This window comes from Cervus canadensis, chromosome 7 (assembly GCF_019320065.1).
Source record: "Cervus canadensis isolate Bull #8, Minnesota chromosome 7, ASM1932006v1, whole genome shotgun sequence".
In the NCBI taxonomy this organism is placed as follows: domain Eukaryota; kingdom Metazoa; phylum Chordata; class Mammalia; order Artiodactyla; family Cervidae; genus Cervus; species Cervus canadensis.
In genome coordinates, this window is record NC_057392.1 from 8821056 (window position 1) to 8837687 (window position 16632).

Consider the following 16632-nt stretch of genomic DNA (forward strand, 5'->3'; position numbering starts at 1 on the left):
ATATATAGCTTTTATTATGTTGAGGTATGTTCCTTCTATTCCTGCTTTCTGGAGAGTTTTTATCATAAATGGATGTTGAATTTTGTTAAAGGCTTTTTCTGCATCTATTGAGATAATCATATGGTTTTTATCTTTCAATTTGTTAATGTGGTATATTACATTGATTGATTTGCAGATATTAAAGAAGCTTTGCATTCCTGGGATAAAGCCCACTTGGTCATGATGTATGATCTTTTTAATATGTTGTTGGATTCTGTTTGCTAGAATTTTGTTAAGGATTTTTGCATCTATGTTCATCAGTGATATTGGCCTGTAGTTTTCTTTCTTTGTGACATCTTTGTCTGGTTTTGGTATTAGGGTGATGGTGGCCTCATAGAATGAGTTTGGAAGTTTGCCTTCTTCTGCAATTTTCTGGAAGAGTTTGAGTAAGATAGGTGTTAGCTCTTCTCTAAATTTTTGGTAGAATTCAGCTGTGAATCCATCTGGTCCTGGGCTTTTGTTTGCTGGAAGATTTCTGATTACAGTTTCGATTTCCTTGCTTGTGATGGGTCTGTTAAGATCTTCTATTTCTTCCTGGTTCAGTTTTGGAAAGTTATACTTTTCTAAGAATTTGTCCATTTCATCCAAGTTGTCCATTTTATTGGCATAGAGCTGCTGGTAGTAGTCTCTTATGATCCTTTGTATTTCAGTGTTGTCTGTTGTGATCTCTCCATTTTCATTTCTAATTTTGTTAATTTGGTTCTTCTCCCTTTGTTTCTTAATGAGTCTTGCTAATGGTTTGTCAATTTTATTTACCTTTTCAAAAAACCAACTTTTAGCTTTGTTGATTTTTGCTATGGTCTCTTTTGTTTCTTTTGCATTTATTTCTGCCCTAATTTTTAAGATTTCTTTCCTTCTACTAACCCTGGGGTTCTTCATTTCTTCCTTCTCTAGTTGCTTTAGGTGTAGAGTTAGGTTATTTATTTGACTGAAGCAATTTAGTATGCATGCACATTAAAAGGTGGAAATTACTATGTATAAAATTGATAAGCAACAAGGATATATGATACAGCAGAGGGAAATATATCTATTATTTGTAATAACTTCAAATGGAGTATAATCTATAAAAATGTTATACACCTGAAACTAAAGTAATATTGTAAATCAATTATACTTCAATTTAAAAAAGAATATTAAAAAAAAAAGAATCAGTCCCTGATTTCTGACTTGGATGGTGGGTGCCTGGTGACTGTCAGGCATGAGATGAGAGAGACCAGGGATTTCCATTTAAAAACAGAAGTTGTAAAAAGGGCAGATTGTGGGGTGTGTGGAAAGACAAAAGGAAGGGAAGGCAGAGAAAGAGAAGTTGTAAACAGGGGGTAGACTGTGGGGTGTGTGGAAGGACAAAAGGAAGGGAAGGCAGAGAAGTCTCAGGTGGTACAGGTGTCTGTTGCAGTTAAATTTGCCCTTTCCACACTGGAGGCTTGGTGTCAGTCCTCCAAACCTTAAGAGTAGCTCCAACTGCAAAAACATATTCTCAGAAAAATATATGGATGGAGATCAGAGAGCAGTAGCTTACTGTGAGGTTTCTGTCTTAGTCAGCTTGGGCTGCTATACGAAATACTGCCAACTGGTGGTTTCTTCAACAGAAACCTTCTGCTCACAGTTCTGGAGGCTGGGAAGTCCAAGATCAAGGTACAGACTGGATTCCTGGTGAGGACCCTCTTTGAAGTTTGTAGACTGCTGCCTTCTTGCTGTATTCTCACATGGCTTTTCCTTGTGCGTGCTTGTAGAGAGAGGGAACTCTCTGTCTTCCTCTCCTTATAAGGATCCCACCCTCATGATCTCATCTAAACCTGATGACTTCTGAAAGGTCCTACCTCCAAATATCATCACATTGGGCTTAGGGCTTCAACATATGAATTTTGGTGGTGGGGGAGTTTATCCTCCACAAATATTCAGTCCATAAGAGTTTCTTTCAGTGAGAATGGGAAGTGTTCACTCTCAAGGCCACAGTCTTTATAAAGGCCCTGCATCATGTGGACTCTTGGCATATATGGCTCCAAGATGTCCCCAGTTCCTTACAGGAAGAAGAAATTAAGCATTGACTTCTAGAGCTTAATGGGGTTTCCCTGGTGGTTCAGTGATAATGAATCCACCTGCCAATGCAGGAGACACAGTTTCGATCCTTGGGTGGGGAAGATCCCCTGGAGAAGGAAATGGCAACCCTTTCTAGTATTCTTGCCTGGGAAAGCCCATGGACAGAGGAGCCTAGTGGGCTACAGTCCAAGGGGTTGCAAAAGAGTCAGACATGACTTAGGGGCTAAACAACAACAAATAGAACTTAACAGCAAAGTCCCTTTGAACAACCCACCAGGATCAGGCTGGTTGCACTGACTTTTGTGGGCTTCTTGCAGATCCTGTTCTCTAGCCTGGAAGAGTGGCGTCTGTGGCAGAGCTGATTTATGGAGAGCAATTATTTCCCCTTGTATCCCTGCCCTTATTCCCCACCCTTTCTTTTATCTGCAAGTAAATTTAAAAAGGGGGGAAATTACATGTGTGAATAGAGTAATTTCCAGGATAAGCCCAGGAGCACATTCTTGGTAGCTATATAAGGTTTTGTCAACAGGAGCATGTTTGACTAGTATGGCTGTGTGGAGGAAAAAAAACATTATCTCCAGAAACACGAGGCTAGAAGCATTTTTCTTGGAAATGCAGAATAGTCTAAATTATTGCCATGGGAAAAGGAGATTTTACTCTGGCACAAACTCACTGATTTTTAGTAACAAAAATTTTTTTCAAGATTTGATGTTGATAATGTCACTCCTCAGTGTGTGCCAAGGGTTAGGCTGTGGATTCTTTCTCAGTCTGCAGCAGTGAACTGCCTCTGTCCAGCGATCTGCTCCCCAGTCATGGAAAACCAACACACCAGCCTCTGTTTCAGCTTCAGAACAGTGGTGAAAGGAATTGGCAAGGTTGATAAGATATCACTCTGTGTATTGGTTTTACCCTGCTAATAGCTAAATGCTTTAACAAGTTTATCAGCCCCACTGGTCTGACACATATGTTAAAAACAGGAACTGGGGTTCCAACGGCTCCAAAGAAAACAGGACACGTATTGTTGGCTTGAATATTTCCTTCTTGCAGTAAATCAGAGTTCAAAGAAACTACAGAATTAAGAGGTAGGCTTTCCATGTGTAATTGCACTCGACAAACATTTATTGTTTAAAAATTCCTTTAATGTTTCCTTCTTGACACAGTGGATCTTTTACAATAGAGGTAGTTCAGATCCAAACACCAAACTATTTCCAATTGAGGTTATCAGAGGTTATCTGTAGGGCCAACAAGTGGGGGAAAACTAGGCTCTTCTTTTATTTTCTTCCCTGTACTCCCTTGTCTTTGCACTAGCTTCACGCATCCAAAGAACAGTCTTATAAGCTAGAAAGAACATGGATTCAGAGTTTCTATGCATCCTGTTAATTTATTGCAGGCTGATTCTTTACTGTTTGAGCTATCTTGGAAGCTCCGAGAATACTGGAGTGGGTAGCCATTCCCTTCTCCAGGGTGTGCTTCCAACCCGGGGTTTGAACCCAGGTTTCCTGCATTGTTGGCAGATTCTGTACCCTCTGAGCCACCAGGGAAGCCCCATTTGAGGCTACACCAATCCACATTTCCTAAGGTCTCATCACTCGGCAACAATTACCCAGGCTCCATAATCTACTGGATTGACCAAGTCTGTCTTACATTGCAGTATAGGAAGTAAGAACTCTCTTACAGGAGGCCAAAACTCTAGGAAAGGAGACAAAATAGACCTGGATGCATATGTGACTGTCACCAGTGCATTCAGACCCAACCATTGCGTAAAGATAAAGAACTCTGGGACCATCTCTACTCAGATATTTGTGTTGAGGTTCCCAAGGATTGTTTGGCTGGTTGGAGAAGACCTGAGATTGGATGGTGAAGATATCTGCAGGAATTTTAAACAGAATTAATGTCATAGAGGGTCAAAGAGTAGGGACATTCCTTATGTGATAGGTAGGAGAAGCCGTGGATAAGTGGCATCCAGGGTAAAGGTACCGATGGAAGCCGTGGCTTCAGCATCTAGGGTCTCCTGAAGCCCATCCTTGAGCCCCTAAGGGTCTGTGGAGTTTGGGATAGGCGCTGCCGCTGTGGCAGCTGCCTGCACAGACAGAAAGTTAGTGTGGTACAGGCCAGAGAAGGCAGACATGGGAGCAGACAGAAGGGAAGGCAGTTCTGCTCTGAACATGAGAGGGAAGGCTGGGAGAATCTGGGGATGTTCCTGGTAGAGAAGCTCAGATGACAGGAGACCTCCTTGGAAAGACTCTACAAGTTCATCATGCTGTGATCCTAAAAAGACCCCAGGCACCAGAGGCTGACTGCTGGCCTCTGCACCCATTTCAACAATTCTCACACAGGGCTGAGAATTTCCTTCTTAACTGTTCACTGGAAAGTATGAAGATTTCATTCATCTGAAAACAGTAACGACTTAATGTTTATCATCAGGGAATCTATGTCATCTACAGTACTAGTGTTCTATTTTTCTCCTCTTAGCCTCGGTGGAAAGGGGGAATCACTTCTTTGGCTTTTAGAGCCTTCTGTCTTCACAATGAGCCTGAGATCAGCACTGTACAGAGGAGCAGAGGCTCTGGGCAGCTTGGGGATTTGCCCTGGCCCCCTCGACCTATAGTGGGTAGAGGCATGATTCCAAGCTCAGTGCTCTTTCCATTATACCCTCTACTTGGTCCCTGGTCAGACAGGTCCTATGTTTTGTGCTTAAGGTTTCCCTGCATCAGGGCAGGAATACAGATGCAGATGTAGAGAATGGAAATGTGGATACAGGTTGGAGAAGGAGAGGGTGGGATGAATTGAAAGAGTAGCATTGGCATATACACACTCAGTTCAGTTCAGTTCAGTTCAGTTGCTCAGTTGTGTCTTACTCTTTGTGACCCAATGAACCGAAGCACACCAGGCCACCCTGTCCGTCACCAACTCCCGGAGTCCACCCAAACCCATGTCCATTGAGTCGGTGATGCCATCCAACCATCTCATCCTCTGTCGTCCCCTTCTCCTCCCACCCTTAATCTTTCCCAGCATTAGGGTCTTTTCAAATGAGTCAGCTCTTCGCATCAGGTGGCCAGAGTATTGGAGTTTGAGCTTCAACATCAGTCCTTCCAATGAATATTCAGGACTAATCTCTTTTAGGATGGACTGGTTGGATCTCCTTGCAGTCCAAGGGACTCTCAAGAGTCTTCCCCAACACCACACTTCAAAAGCATCAATTCTTCAGCACTCAGTTTTCTTTATAGTTCAACTCTCACATCCATACCTGACCACTGTATGGATAGCCTTGACTAGACGGAGCTTTGTTGACAAAGTAATGTCTCTGCTTTTTAATATGCTGTCTCAGTTGGTCAAAACTTTCCTTCCAAGGAGTAAGCGTCTTTTAATTTCATGACTACACTACCATGAGTAAAATAGCTAGCTAGTGGGAAGCTGTTGTATAGCACAAGGGGGCTCAGCTCAGCACTCTGTGATGACCTAGAGGGGAGGAAGGAGGCTCAAGAGGAAGGGGATATATGTATACTTGTAGCTGATTCATGTTGCTGTAGAGCAGAAACCAATACAACATTGTAAAACTATTATCCTCCAATTAAAAATTTAAAAAATATATCAAATGTGAGCCTAATAGATGGGGGGAAATACTAGACTTGTAAAGGTGTAATGAATTGATGTTTACACTTTTCCAATATTAAATAAAATTCCTTGAGTGAGAAAAAAAGATTTAACTGCATTACTCGTTTTCACCTTCATCCCTGTGACTGTGACAAAGATCACCAACTACTTCCCTGCTCTCTACCTCGACCGCTTGTGTGATGGTGTTGGCCATCTTGCAAACAGCTAGAAGGCACCAGGACCCATGATCCTCCTGAAACGTGGGCACTAGGAATGCACCGCTCCCACTAATGGAGTCCTTTCTTTACCCCAGAGTGAGGACCAGGAGCTTTGCTTCCTCCACCCCTCCATGAGGAAGGAACAACCCATCTATACAGGGCTAGGGAACTTTGGAAAGATTCCAAGGACCCTGACCCTGGAACTGACAAGGTCCAAAGAAAAAATTCAGTTTCAAAAAGAAGAGGTGTGTGTGGAGACCCAAAGAGCTGCTCCTGGGGAGCCTCGGGCACATAGTGGGTTGAATAAAAGTTCAGGTTTTTCTATATGATGTTATGGAAAAACCCAAATGAACTTCTTAGCCAACCAAACAGAAAACAAGAAGCCATTGATGAGTGGGACAGCTTTCCTTCCCTTGTCAGGATCCAAAGTCTGCTCAGGAGGGAGCCTCTCCGTCCATACCGGAGCATCCAGCGGATACCTCTTCATGGCCGAGAGAAAGTTCTGGATGAAGATAGAGCAGAGGATGGCTCAAAAGAGGATTACTACACACACCTGTTAGGCTTCCCAGGTGGTGCTAGTGGTAAAGAACCCACCTGCCAATGTAGGTAGACATAAGAGATGTGGGTTCAATCCCTGAGTTGGGAAGATCCCCTGGAGGAGGGCATTGCAACCCACTCCATAATTCTTACCTGGAGAATCCCCATGGACAGAGGAGCCTGGTGGGCTATAGTTCACAGGGTCACAAAAAGTCGGACGTGACTGAAACTTAGCACGCATAAAATTACACCTGTCAGGGGTGATGGGAGCAGACCACAGGAGAGTCACACTGTCTGGGGAAATGTGGGGATTACCATATCAGTGGAGGGTGGTGACACTGACTTCATGAGACTGAGAGGAAGCCCAGGACCTCTGAGCAAAGGGACCCTTCTCTTCGTGACCCCATGGACTGCAGCCTGCCAGGCTTCTCTGTCCATGGGAATTCTCCAGGCAAAAATACTGGAGTGGGTTGCCATGCCCTACTCCAGGGGTTGTTCCCAACCCAGGGATCAAACCCATGTCTCCTGCATTGCAGGCAGATTCTTTACCATCTGAGACACCAGGGAAGCCCTTCCTGAAGCCACTATAACTGAAATCAGGGAATCAATTCTAGTTCCAGATCACCAGGCCTTGGACTACTGGGGTTTGCACACGTGAGCTCAGTCGCTCAGTCATGACTCTTTGCAACCCCATGGACTGTAGTTCACCAGGCTCCTCTGTCCTTGGGATTCTTCAGGCAAGAATACTGGAGTGGGTTATCATTTCCTCCTCCGGGGGATCTTCCTGACTAAGGGATCACACCCTCATTTCTTGCATCTCCTGCATTGGCAGGCAGATTCTTAACCACTGAGCCTTGTGGGGAGCCCTTGAGGTTTGTACACTACTTACCTATTTGTGGAGGCGGATTTTCTTTTCCTTCAACAAAACCTTTTGTTTGCAAAGCTTGGACAAACAGGGTTGTGTGTTGAAGAAATTTCCCATGTCTCTGCCCATGATTTTGACTGAGGCCAAACTACTTGGGTGCACACTTTGTTGGCTCCAAGATTATACTATGGATTCAGTTTTCCCCAGGTGAAATTGTTGCCTTATAACACCCTGACAGGCCCACCAATAGGTAGGATTAGTGTGTGGGTCACCTGAAAAATTGTGTGAACCCCTTAATCTGCAAGTCTCTGTGTTTGAGGCAACTTAGTAAATAAAGGGAGGAGCTTCCTGGGAAGTTCTGGTGTTTAGCATTAATCTTCTGCCAATGATTTACTTCCTTTGGCACTGTTGAATTGAAGATTATCAGGTCATTTATCAGAAAGTGCAGCAGGAAAAAACTTGTCATTGCTGCTAAGACCACAGGTATTGGTCACCTACAAGTTTCTGGCTAGAAGGTAAGCTCTGATTCATTGGATTTGTATTTTCTGAAAGAGCTACATGTAAAGTAAAAAACTGACCACTAATGAATGAGATGTCTGCTCTCCTGGTGTTGGCTGGAGTTAGAGCTTATGTTGAAGGAGAGGGAGGTGCTGCAGGTGTCTGCTCAGAGCCCGGGTTTTGGGGACAGGTAGACCCAAGTCAAAATCATGGCTCTGCTAAATCTTGGCAAGTGATTTAACCTTCAGTTTGCCTCTTCTTAATTTTATTAGTTTTTCGGTAAGTTGTCTTGGATTTTCTCTGTAGACAATCATATTTTCTACAACTAGTGATATTTTTGTCTCTTCCTTTCTAATATTCATAATGGAAATTCTTTTCTCTTGTTTCATTTCATTGGTTAGACTTAGCAGAATGATGGGGACAGTAACAGTGATAGTGGACACCCATACTACATCCCTGGTCTTAACGGGGAGGTTTCAATGCTTCATGTTGAAGCATTCATAATCATTGCTATATGTTCTGGTAGACACTCAGCTTAAGAAAGTTTCCTTGTGCTTTTAAAAAATCATGAATGGATGTCAAATTTTATCTTGTCAGCATCTATTGAGCTAAAATGATCATACAGTTTTTCTTTGTTAATCTGTCAAAATAATGCATTTCATTAATAGTTTTCCTACTAATTAATGATTTTCCTATTGCAAATCATCCTTAAATTCCTCAGGTAAAACCTAATCAATGCACCTTTCTTTTGAACATTGCTGGCTTTGATTGGATCATATTTTATTTAAAATTTTAAAAATCAAAGCTTATAATTATTAAAGAAATGCAAATAAAAACCACAAAGACATATCACTTTACACCTGACAGAATGGCTAGTATCAAAAAGTCTGTAAATAACAAATGTTGGTGAGGAGGTACAGAATAGAGAACCCTCATACAAGGTCCATTGGAATATAAATTGGTACAGCCTCTGTGGAAATAGTATGCAGATTCCTCAAAAAACTAAAAATAGAATTACCATATGATCTAACAATTCCATTCCTTGGTATATATCCAAAGAAAACAAAACCATGAATTTGAAAAGACACATGTACCCCAATGTACATAGCAGTACTATTAACAACAGGCAAAATATGGAAGCAACCCAAGTGCCCATCAATAGATGAATGGATAAAGATAATGGGATTATTACTCAGCCATAAAAATAATGAAATTCTGCCATTTGCAGCAATGTGGATGGACCTAGAGAATATTATGCTTAGTGAAACAAATCAGACAAAGACAAATACTGTATGATATCACTAACATGGGGAATGTAAAAAGTAATATAAATGAATGCACATGCAACATTAGAATGGACCCAAAGAGAGAGAAAACAAACTAGTGGTGACCAAAGAGTAGAGGGAAAGGGTCGGGGGCAAACAGGGGGAGGGAATTAACAAATATGAACTACACTAGATATAAAATTGATAAGCAACAAGGATATATTGTCTAGCAAGGGAATTATAGCCATTACTTTGTAATAACTTTTATTGGACTGTAATCTATCAAAATACTGAATCACTATGCTATACATCTGAAAGTAATCTGATATTATAAATCAACCTTACTTCAATTAAAAAACCAAGCTTGAAAGTGGTATTCATATATTATCTTCTTGTGTACTATATCTTATCATGTTTTATGAATATAACTTTTAATGGATAGTGTTGATTTTAGGGAACAGGCCAGGAGAGAGGGGTGGACATGCTGACGAAGCTCCAGTTCTCCTTGTCGGTCACCCTGCTGTTTGCCTGTGGCTTCCTCTACCAGTTCACGCTGAAGCCCAGCTGCCTCATCTGCTACCTACCTTCCTACAAGTCGCAGCAGGGGCTGGAAGCCCTCCTGGGCCGTGGGCGCAGCATCGTGTTCCTAGAGACCTCGGAGAGACTGGAGCCAACCCCGCTGGTCTGCTGTGCTGTGGAGTCAGCTGCAAAGGTTTACCCCGAGCAGCCTGTGCTGCTACTTATGAAAGGGCTCAATAACTCCATGCAGCTGCCCCTGAACTCCACTTTCCCAGCCCTTTCCCTCCTCTCAGCGATTGACAATGTTTTCCTCTTCCCTTTGAATATGAAAAGCCTGTTTGAAGACACACCGTTGTTTTCGTGGTACACTCAAGTAAGTGTTTAGAGAACCTCAGAATCCCAGTGTTGGGAGGGACCATAGAAATTGGATCCAACCTACTCATTTTATAGATGGATACATTGAGGATAGATGGGTGGGGAAGATCCCCTGGAGAAGGGAATGGCAACCCACTCCAGAACTCGTGCTTGGAAAATTCCATGGATGGAGGAGACTTGTAGGCTATAGTCCATGGGGTCGCAAAGAGTTGGACACGACTGAGAGACTTTGCTTTTGCATTTTACTTACACCGAGGATTGGGGCTCAGAGATAGGCTGAGATAGGGTATCAAAGATAGGTTAGAACCCAGATCTTTTGACTCTTGCCTGGTCTTCTTTTTACGGTGTTGAGTCCCAATTCAAGCAATCAGGAGAGACTTGATTTAAGCTTACCTCTACCCTGCTGCCTTTTGCTTTCAATTTATTTCTTAGGATTTCTTGAGACTACTCTTAATTGAATGAATTTCTGTATCTTTTCTAGGTGTGTAGACCACTCATTTTTCACTGACAGTTTTAAACCCATCTATGTTAAACTTTTTATGCACCCGGGGCGGGGGGAAATTAGGCAATATTGAACTTGAAAATGATTTAAATAGATAATTCATGAAAGATCAGGTGGGTGCAACTATATAGGATTGTGTAATATTGAGAGATGATCAAGAAACTCCTGGGGCTCTTTGTAATTTTGTAATTTTGTGCCAAATCTCCCTCTACCTTTCCCTTTAAAGGACATTTATGGTGGCATTTAGGGCCCATGGTAATCCAGGATAATCTCCTCGGCTCAAGGTCCTTAAGTTTATCACATCGGCAAAGACCCTTTTCCTAAAGGAGGTAATTGTAGTTTTTAGGAATTAGGACCATTGAGTGGCTGTGATCCAATATACTGCAGTATTTGTATGAAAAAGAAAACTTCTGTCCCACACCCTCTCTCAGTCACCTAGGGACTGGGTGGGGTGTCCTGGATGGGGGACATGCTTGCACCTTCGGGGAGCTGGGCTGTGGCGTTTTCTGCCCCAGTTAGCCACCATAGGTTAGCTGGCGGCCAGCTGTGAGGATGACTGAGTGTGCCATCACCTGCTGATGATCACTGGATTCGCTGCACTGATTTGAGCAACTGTAGCCCTTGAAGATGCCCAGGGATGAGTACTGTGAGCTTGGGGAAGGAATGAGCAACCAGAATCCGATTCCCCTTTCTGGGGCTCACCTCTAGGGAAGGTTTTATTTTACATTGACGTCAGTCCAATGTCCACATCAAGGCAGGCTTCCTCCTCCTGGTTCTATGTGGCTTCTGATATCTGGGTCTATTCATTAATAATCACCAATTTACTGACAATCAACTTCAGTTCTTTTTACTGAAAATAAGTGGGCCTCCAGAGTTAGACTGCCTGGGTTAAAATCTAACCTCTGCCTCTCTTACCTTGGGCAAAGGATTGAACTTCTTGTTCCTTCCTTTTAATTTTTCCCTTGAAAAACAGGAATAATCATAGTATATAGGTACAATGATTTTTAAAAGATTTATGATGACTTTTTTTATATTTGGCTGAGATGGGTCTTGGTTGCTGCGCTTGGGCTTTCTCTAGTTGCAGCGAGCAGGGGGCTGCTCTCTAGCTGTGGTGTGCCAGCATGCGGCTCTTGCTATAGTGCACGGGCGCCAGGGTGCATGGGCTCAGTAGCTGCATGGGCACAGGCTTAGTTGCTCCTCAACATGTGGGATCTTCCCAGACCAGGGATCAAACCCGTGTCCCCTGCATTGCCAGGCAGATTCCTAACCACTGGACCACCAGGGAAGCCAGGTACTATGATTTTTGAGGATTTGTGTAGATTATAAATTAGAACAGTTATTGATAAATTTTAGCTATTATTATTCATGAGGTTTTTGGTAATTGTATACAATATAATGCTATTAATAGTTCAAGTGAGGATTTCGGCAGTCTTAGCTGACTTTCTTTTGTTTGGTTTTAGAGCAGATTTTTTAAAAAAATGTTTATTTTGTCAAAAGCCAAGGGTCACGGTTTAATCTTTTAACCAACATGTTTAAATTCAGAAAAATCTATTTTTTTTTCTGTATTCAAAATTTTAGCATTCCACTTGGGAACATGGATATTTATAATGGTTTATTTTTATTCGTTTCAAAGTCATTTTCTGTTCTGCTCACATTTTAGCATTTTCAGTTGGCCTTGACTCCTCGGTCTCCGGCTCCATATCCAATCCATCAGCAAATCCTGACCAGCTTTATCTTTCTCATGTGCTCAGAATCTGACTAGTTCTGTCATCTCCTTTATTGTCACTCTGGTCTAAACCATCATCATCTCCTGCCTGGATTATTTAAACAGCTTTCAAATTTGCCTCTTTGCTCCTGCCCCCATCTATTTTCCATACCATAGCCAGGGTGACCCTTTTTAGACTAATTCAGATCATATCTCCTTTCTACCAAATCTTCCAAATCATTTTGGTCTCTACCCCAGCATAGCATCGCCCTCACTCCTGCCCTGCCCCTTCTCTGACCTTGTTTCCTATCCCTCTCCCTTCACTACTCTACACTGCTGTTTTCCTGTTCCTACACACCATGAGTGTGGTCCTGCCCCAGGGCCCTTGCACTTGCTGTTTGCTCTACCTAGAACCCTCCTCTCAGAGATACCCACATAATTCATCCACCCACTTTATCCAAGGTTCTGCTCGAACTCAAGATAGTGCTCCATCCTGCCCCCTTCATAACCCCCTTGCCGATTTTTTCTTTCCGAGTCCTTGTGAAAACCCAACATATGGTATATTTATTTGTTTATTGTCTATCTTCTGCCAGTAAAGATTATTGTCTGTTTGTTCACTTTTGTATCCTTAGCAACTTAGAGTTGCATGAATGGTAAGTAGGCCTTCGATGAATGTTATTAAATGAATTAATCAGTGGACAAAGGCATGGATGCATTTTAAGATTCTTTCACCAACTTTTCAAAGAGCATAGATATTAATATATCCTATAGTTTCAGAGTTCATTTTTTCCTTTATCAGTTCTCAGCATTTTTAGGATGTATAAAAAATTCTTTCTTCACAGTTTCATATTTGTGGTTACTTTCCATCCTGCTGAAAGTGACTCATGAAATCCCTTCTGAGTTTCATCTTTCTATTGCTTTTATAAAAAAACAATTTCATGAAATCTTTAGAAGCTGCTAAAAATCTTCCTATTGATACTGACTGCTGTAAATTTTTCACTTAAAGGCAACTTTTTTGGGTTGGAGGTAATTTTGATAAATTTGCAACACTGGGCTTTTGGCAAATAGATTTTTGGGAGGTTGACTTGCTTCCTTCTCAACTACCTGTGCCGGGCCTCCCCCTTCCCCTTTCTGGGGGCTGATTTGTACTTGTTTCTGCAGATCAACAGCAGTACCGAGAGATTCTGGCTCCATATCAGCTCAGATGCATCCCGCTTGGCCTTCATCTGGAAGTACGGCGGTGTCTACATGGACACAGATGTCATCTCCATCAGACCCATTCCTGAGGACAACTTTCTGGCTGCACAGAAATCTCAGTTCTCCAGTAATGGGGTGTTTGGATTTCTCCCCCACCACCCCTTTCTGTGGGAGTGCATGGAAAACTTTGTGGAAAATTACAATCCAAATATTTGGGGCCACCAGGGTCCCGAATTGATGACGAGGCTTTTGAGAGTATGGTGCAAACTCAGAGACTTCCAGGAGGTGAGTGACCTCAAGTGTTCAAACTTCTCCTTCCTACACCCCGAAAGATTTTACCCCATTTCTTTTCGAGCCTGGCGGCGCTATTATGAAGTCTGGGATACGGAACCGAGCTTCAACAATTCCTATGCCCTCCATCTGTGGAACCACATGAACCAGGAAAGGAAGGCTGTGGTCAGAGGAAGCAATACACTGGTGGAAAATCTCTACCGTAAGCACTGTCCCAAGACTTACAGGGACCTGCTTCAAGGTCCAGAGGGGTCAGTGACTAAGGAGCAGGGTCGAGGTAACAAATAAGCCAATGCTGAGTTGTTGGTGCAACACTGCAGGTTTAGCCACTTCCTGGAGTGCTAGGCTTTCACCTGATCTCCACTTCCCCGGAGTGTAGAGGCTCACCCATATATCAGTTACAGTCACAATTTTCTATGTCGCTTCACCAAAAAACCATTAGAACTAATAAATGAACTCAGTAAGTTGACAAAATCAATACACAAAAATCAGCTACATTTCTAACCACTAATAATGAACCATCAGAAAGAAAAAGAAAACAATTCTATTAACATTTGCATCAAAAAGAACAAAACACCTAGGAATAAATTTAACCAAGGATGTGAAAGCCCTGCATATTAAAAGCTTTAGGACACTGATGAAGAAACTGAAGAAGATACAAGGAAACAGAAAGATATCATATGCTCATGAAGGATGAGGACTTCCCTGGTGGCTCAGATGGTAAAGTGTCTGCCTACAACACGGGTAGACCCGGGTTCAATCCCTGGGTTGGGACGACCTCCTGGAGAAGGAAATGGCAACCCACTCCAGTATACTTGCCTGGAAAATCCCATGGACAGAGGAGCCTGGTAGGCTATACTCTCCATGGGGTCACAAAGAGTTGGACACGATTGAGTGACTTCACTTTTCACTTTCATGAAGGATGAATATTGTTAAAATGTCCATTCTATCCAAAGCAATGTGCACACTGAAAGCAATTTATACCAAAATTCCAATGGCATTTTTCTCAGAAATAGAGCAAAGAATCCTGATATTTATGTTGAACAACAAAGGACCAGGAATAGCTAAAGCAGTCCTCAGAAAAGAGAACCGGTTGGAGGTGTCTTGCTCCCTGACTTCAAACTGTATTTTGAAGCTACAGTAACCAGAACAATTGTTGAGCTCAAAAACAGACTCACATGCCAGAGGACCAGAAGAGAGAGCCCAGAAATAAACCTACATGGATGTGGTCAGTTTATTTATAGCCGAAGGGTCAAGAACATACAGCCGGGCAAGTGCAATCCCCTCAATAAGCAATGCAAGGAAAACTGAACACCACACCAAAGAATGACACTGGACACAGTATACATTGCACATACCATGGGCTAAAAACCTACACTTTTCCACATCAAGACCTTCCTTTCCTGGGTCCTCTGAAGATGGACTCCCCCAACCCCCACCAACCCTCAACTCCTGGCAGTCAGTTGCACACAAGAAGTTTCTCCCCACCTTCCCTCATCTCACTTTTCCCTCACCTTTTTCTCCCCATGGGACCTCCTAGGGCGTGTCCTGAGAAAACTGTTCCTATCTGCATGGACACAGCATCATATTGTGCTCAGGTTGAAACCTCAGCAGGTCGTAAGAAGACTGAGCACTCACAGCACTGACCTGTGGTGTGCGGAAGCTGAACCCGTACTGGTGCTGAAGGAGGCGGAGCTCCTGCAACACAGCGAGCTGAAAACTCTCACGTGCCCCTGCTCACCGCTCCCTGCGGGCAGTGGGGAACTGCAGGCCCCGCTTGTCAGTTGGGATGGGTGGACTGTGTCTACAATAAAAATCCCAAAGAGCATTGGTATATAAAATATAGAAGTTTCTCTTTCATGTAAAAGTAGCCTGAAGGTAGGCAGATGAGGGTGGGTATGGTCACTGCAGTCGTCAGGGACCCTGGCTTCTTGTATCTTTCTGCTTACCATCTTAGTGTCCACAGGCCATGGTTCATACTGCAGCTTGGTCTCCAGTCCGTCATTTCTGCATTTCAGGCAGCAGGATGAAGGAAAGAGGAAAGGTGCACTTTCCTTATTTTATAAACTCTTCCTGCAACTTACCATATAACACTTAACCTTATATCTCAGTGATCAGTATGTAGCTGCAAGAGAGGCTGGAACATTTAAGGAGGAAGAGAAAACAGGTGTTATGATAGGCGGCCGACAGTTTTACTACATGTTAAATTTACTTCTGTAAGATTAATTATGGAGTCTGATAGAGCAGGGGTCCTTAACCTCTGGGCTGTGGACAGGTGTCTCCTGTCAAATCATTGGTGGAATTAGATTGAAGTGCACTTGAATCTTCTGAAAGCATCCCCCTCCCCCCAACCCCTGGTTCGTGGAAGAATTGTCTTCCATGAAATCTGTCCCTGGTGACATATAGGTTGAGGACGGCTGTGTTAGAGAATTGGCTGGAGAAAAAAGAGTCTTGATTTCTAGCCTTTAATTTGATACTCATTAAAGCATTCAGTCAATAATATTAATTCTGTCTCTCTGTGTGCCAAGCACTGATTTAGATGCTAAAGATTCAGCTGGATCAAGCAGACAAGGTCCTAAGTCAGCTTGGACTGCAATAACAAAGTACTATAGACTGAGTGGCTAAACCACAAAAATGTATTTGTCACAGTTCTGGAGGCTGGGAAGCCCAAGATCAGGGTGCCAGCGTGGCTGAGCTCTAGAAAAGATCCTCTTCCAAGTGACAGACTGCATATTTCTTGTTGAATCCTCACATGGTGGAAAGAGACTAGGGAGATCTTTGGGGTCCCTTTTATAAGGGAACTAATCCCATCCATGAGTGTTCTGCCCCTCATGACCCAATTACCTCCCAAAGGCCCCACTTCCTAATATGATCACTTTGGGGTAGTAGAATTTCAACATATGAATTTTGAGGGGGATCACATTCAGTCCATTGGAGGTCCCCAGTACTTATATCTAATGACTGGCCATATCCTCCCTGGGATAGTC

At 42.9% G+C, this 16632-nt stretch overlaps 1 protein-coding gene across 1 annotated transcript; it reads left to right on the plus strand.

Annotated features, from left to right (window-relative positions):
- The first annotated feature begins 7691 nt into the window (after window positions 1–7691).
- Window positions 7692–14283, plus strand: A4GNT (alpha-1,4-N-acetylglucosaminyltransferase). The gene is made up of 3 exons (XM_043474161.1): window positions 7692–7808; window positions 9511–9948; window positions 13319–14283. Exons 2-3 carry the CDS (start codon window positions 9538–9540, stop codon window positions 13931–13933), a joined length of 1026 nt encoding a protein of 341 aa, XP_043330096.1. The 5' UTR covers window positions 7692–7808; window positions 9511–9537; the 3' UTR covers window positions 13934–14283.
- Window positions 14284–16632: the final 2349 nt, after the last annotated feature.

Coding starts and splice junctions, on each gene's coding strand:
- A4GNT (XM_043474161.1), top strand. CDS start 9,538: ATGCTGACGAAGCTCCAGTTCTCCTTGTCGGTCACCCTGCTGTTTGCC. Junction 9,949..13,318: donor TGTTTTCGTGGTACACTCAA/GTAAGTGTTTAG, acceptor TTGTTTCTGCAG/ATCAACAGCAGTACCGAGAG.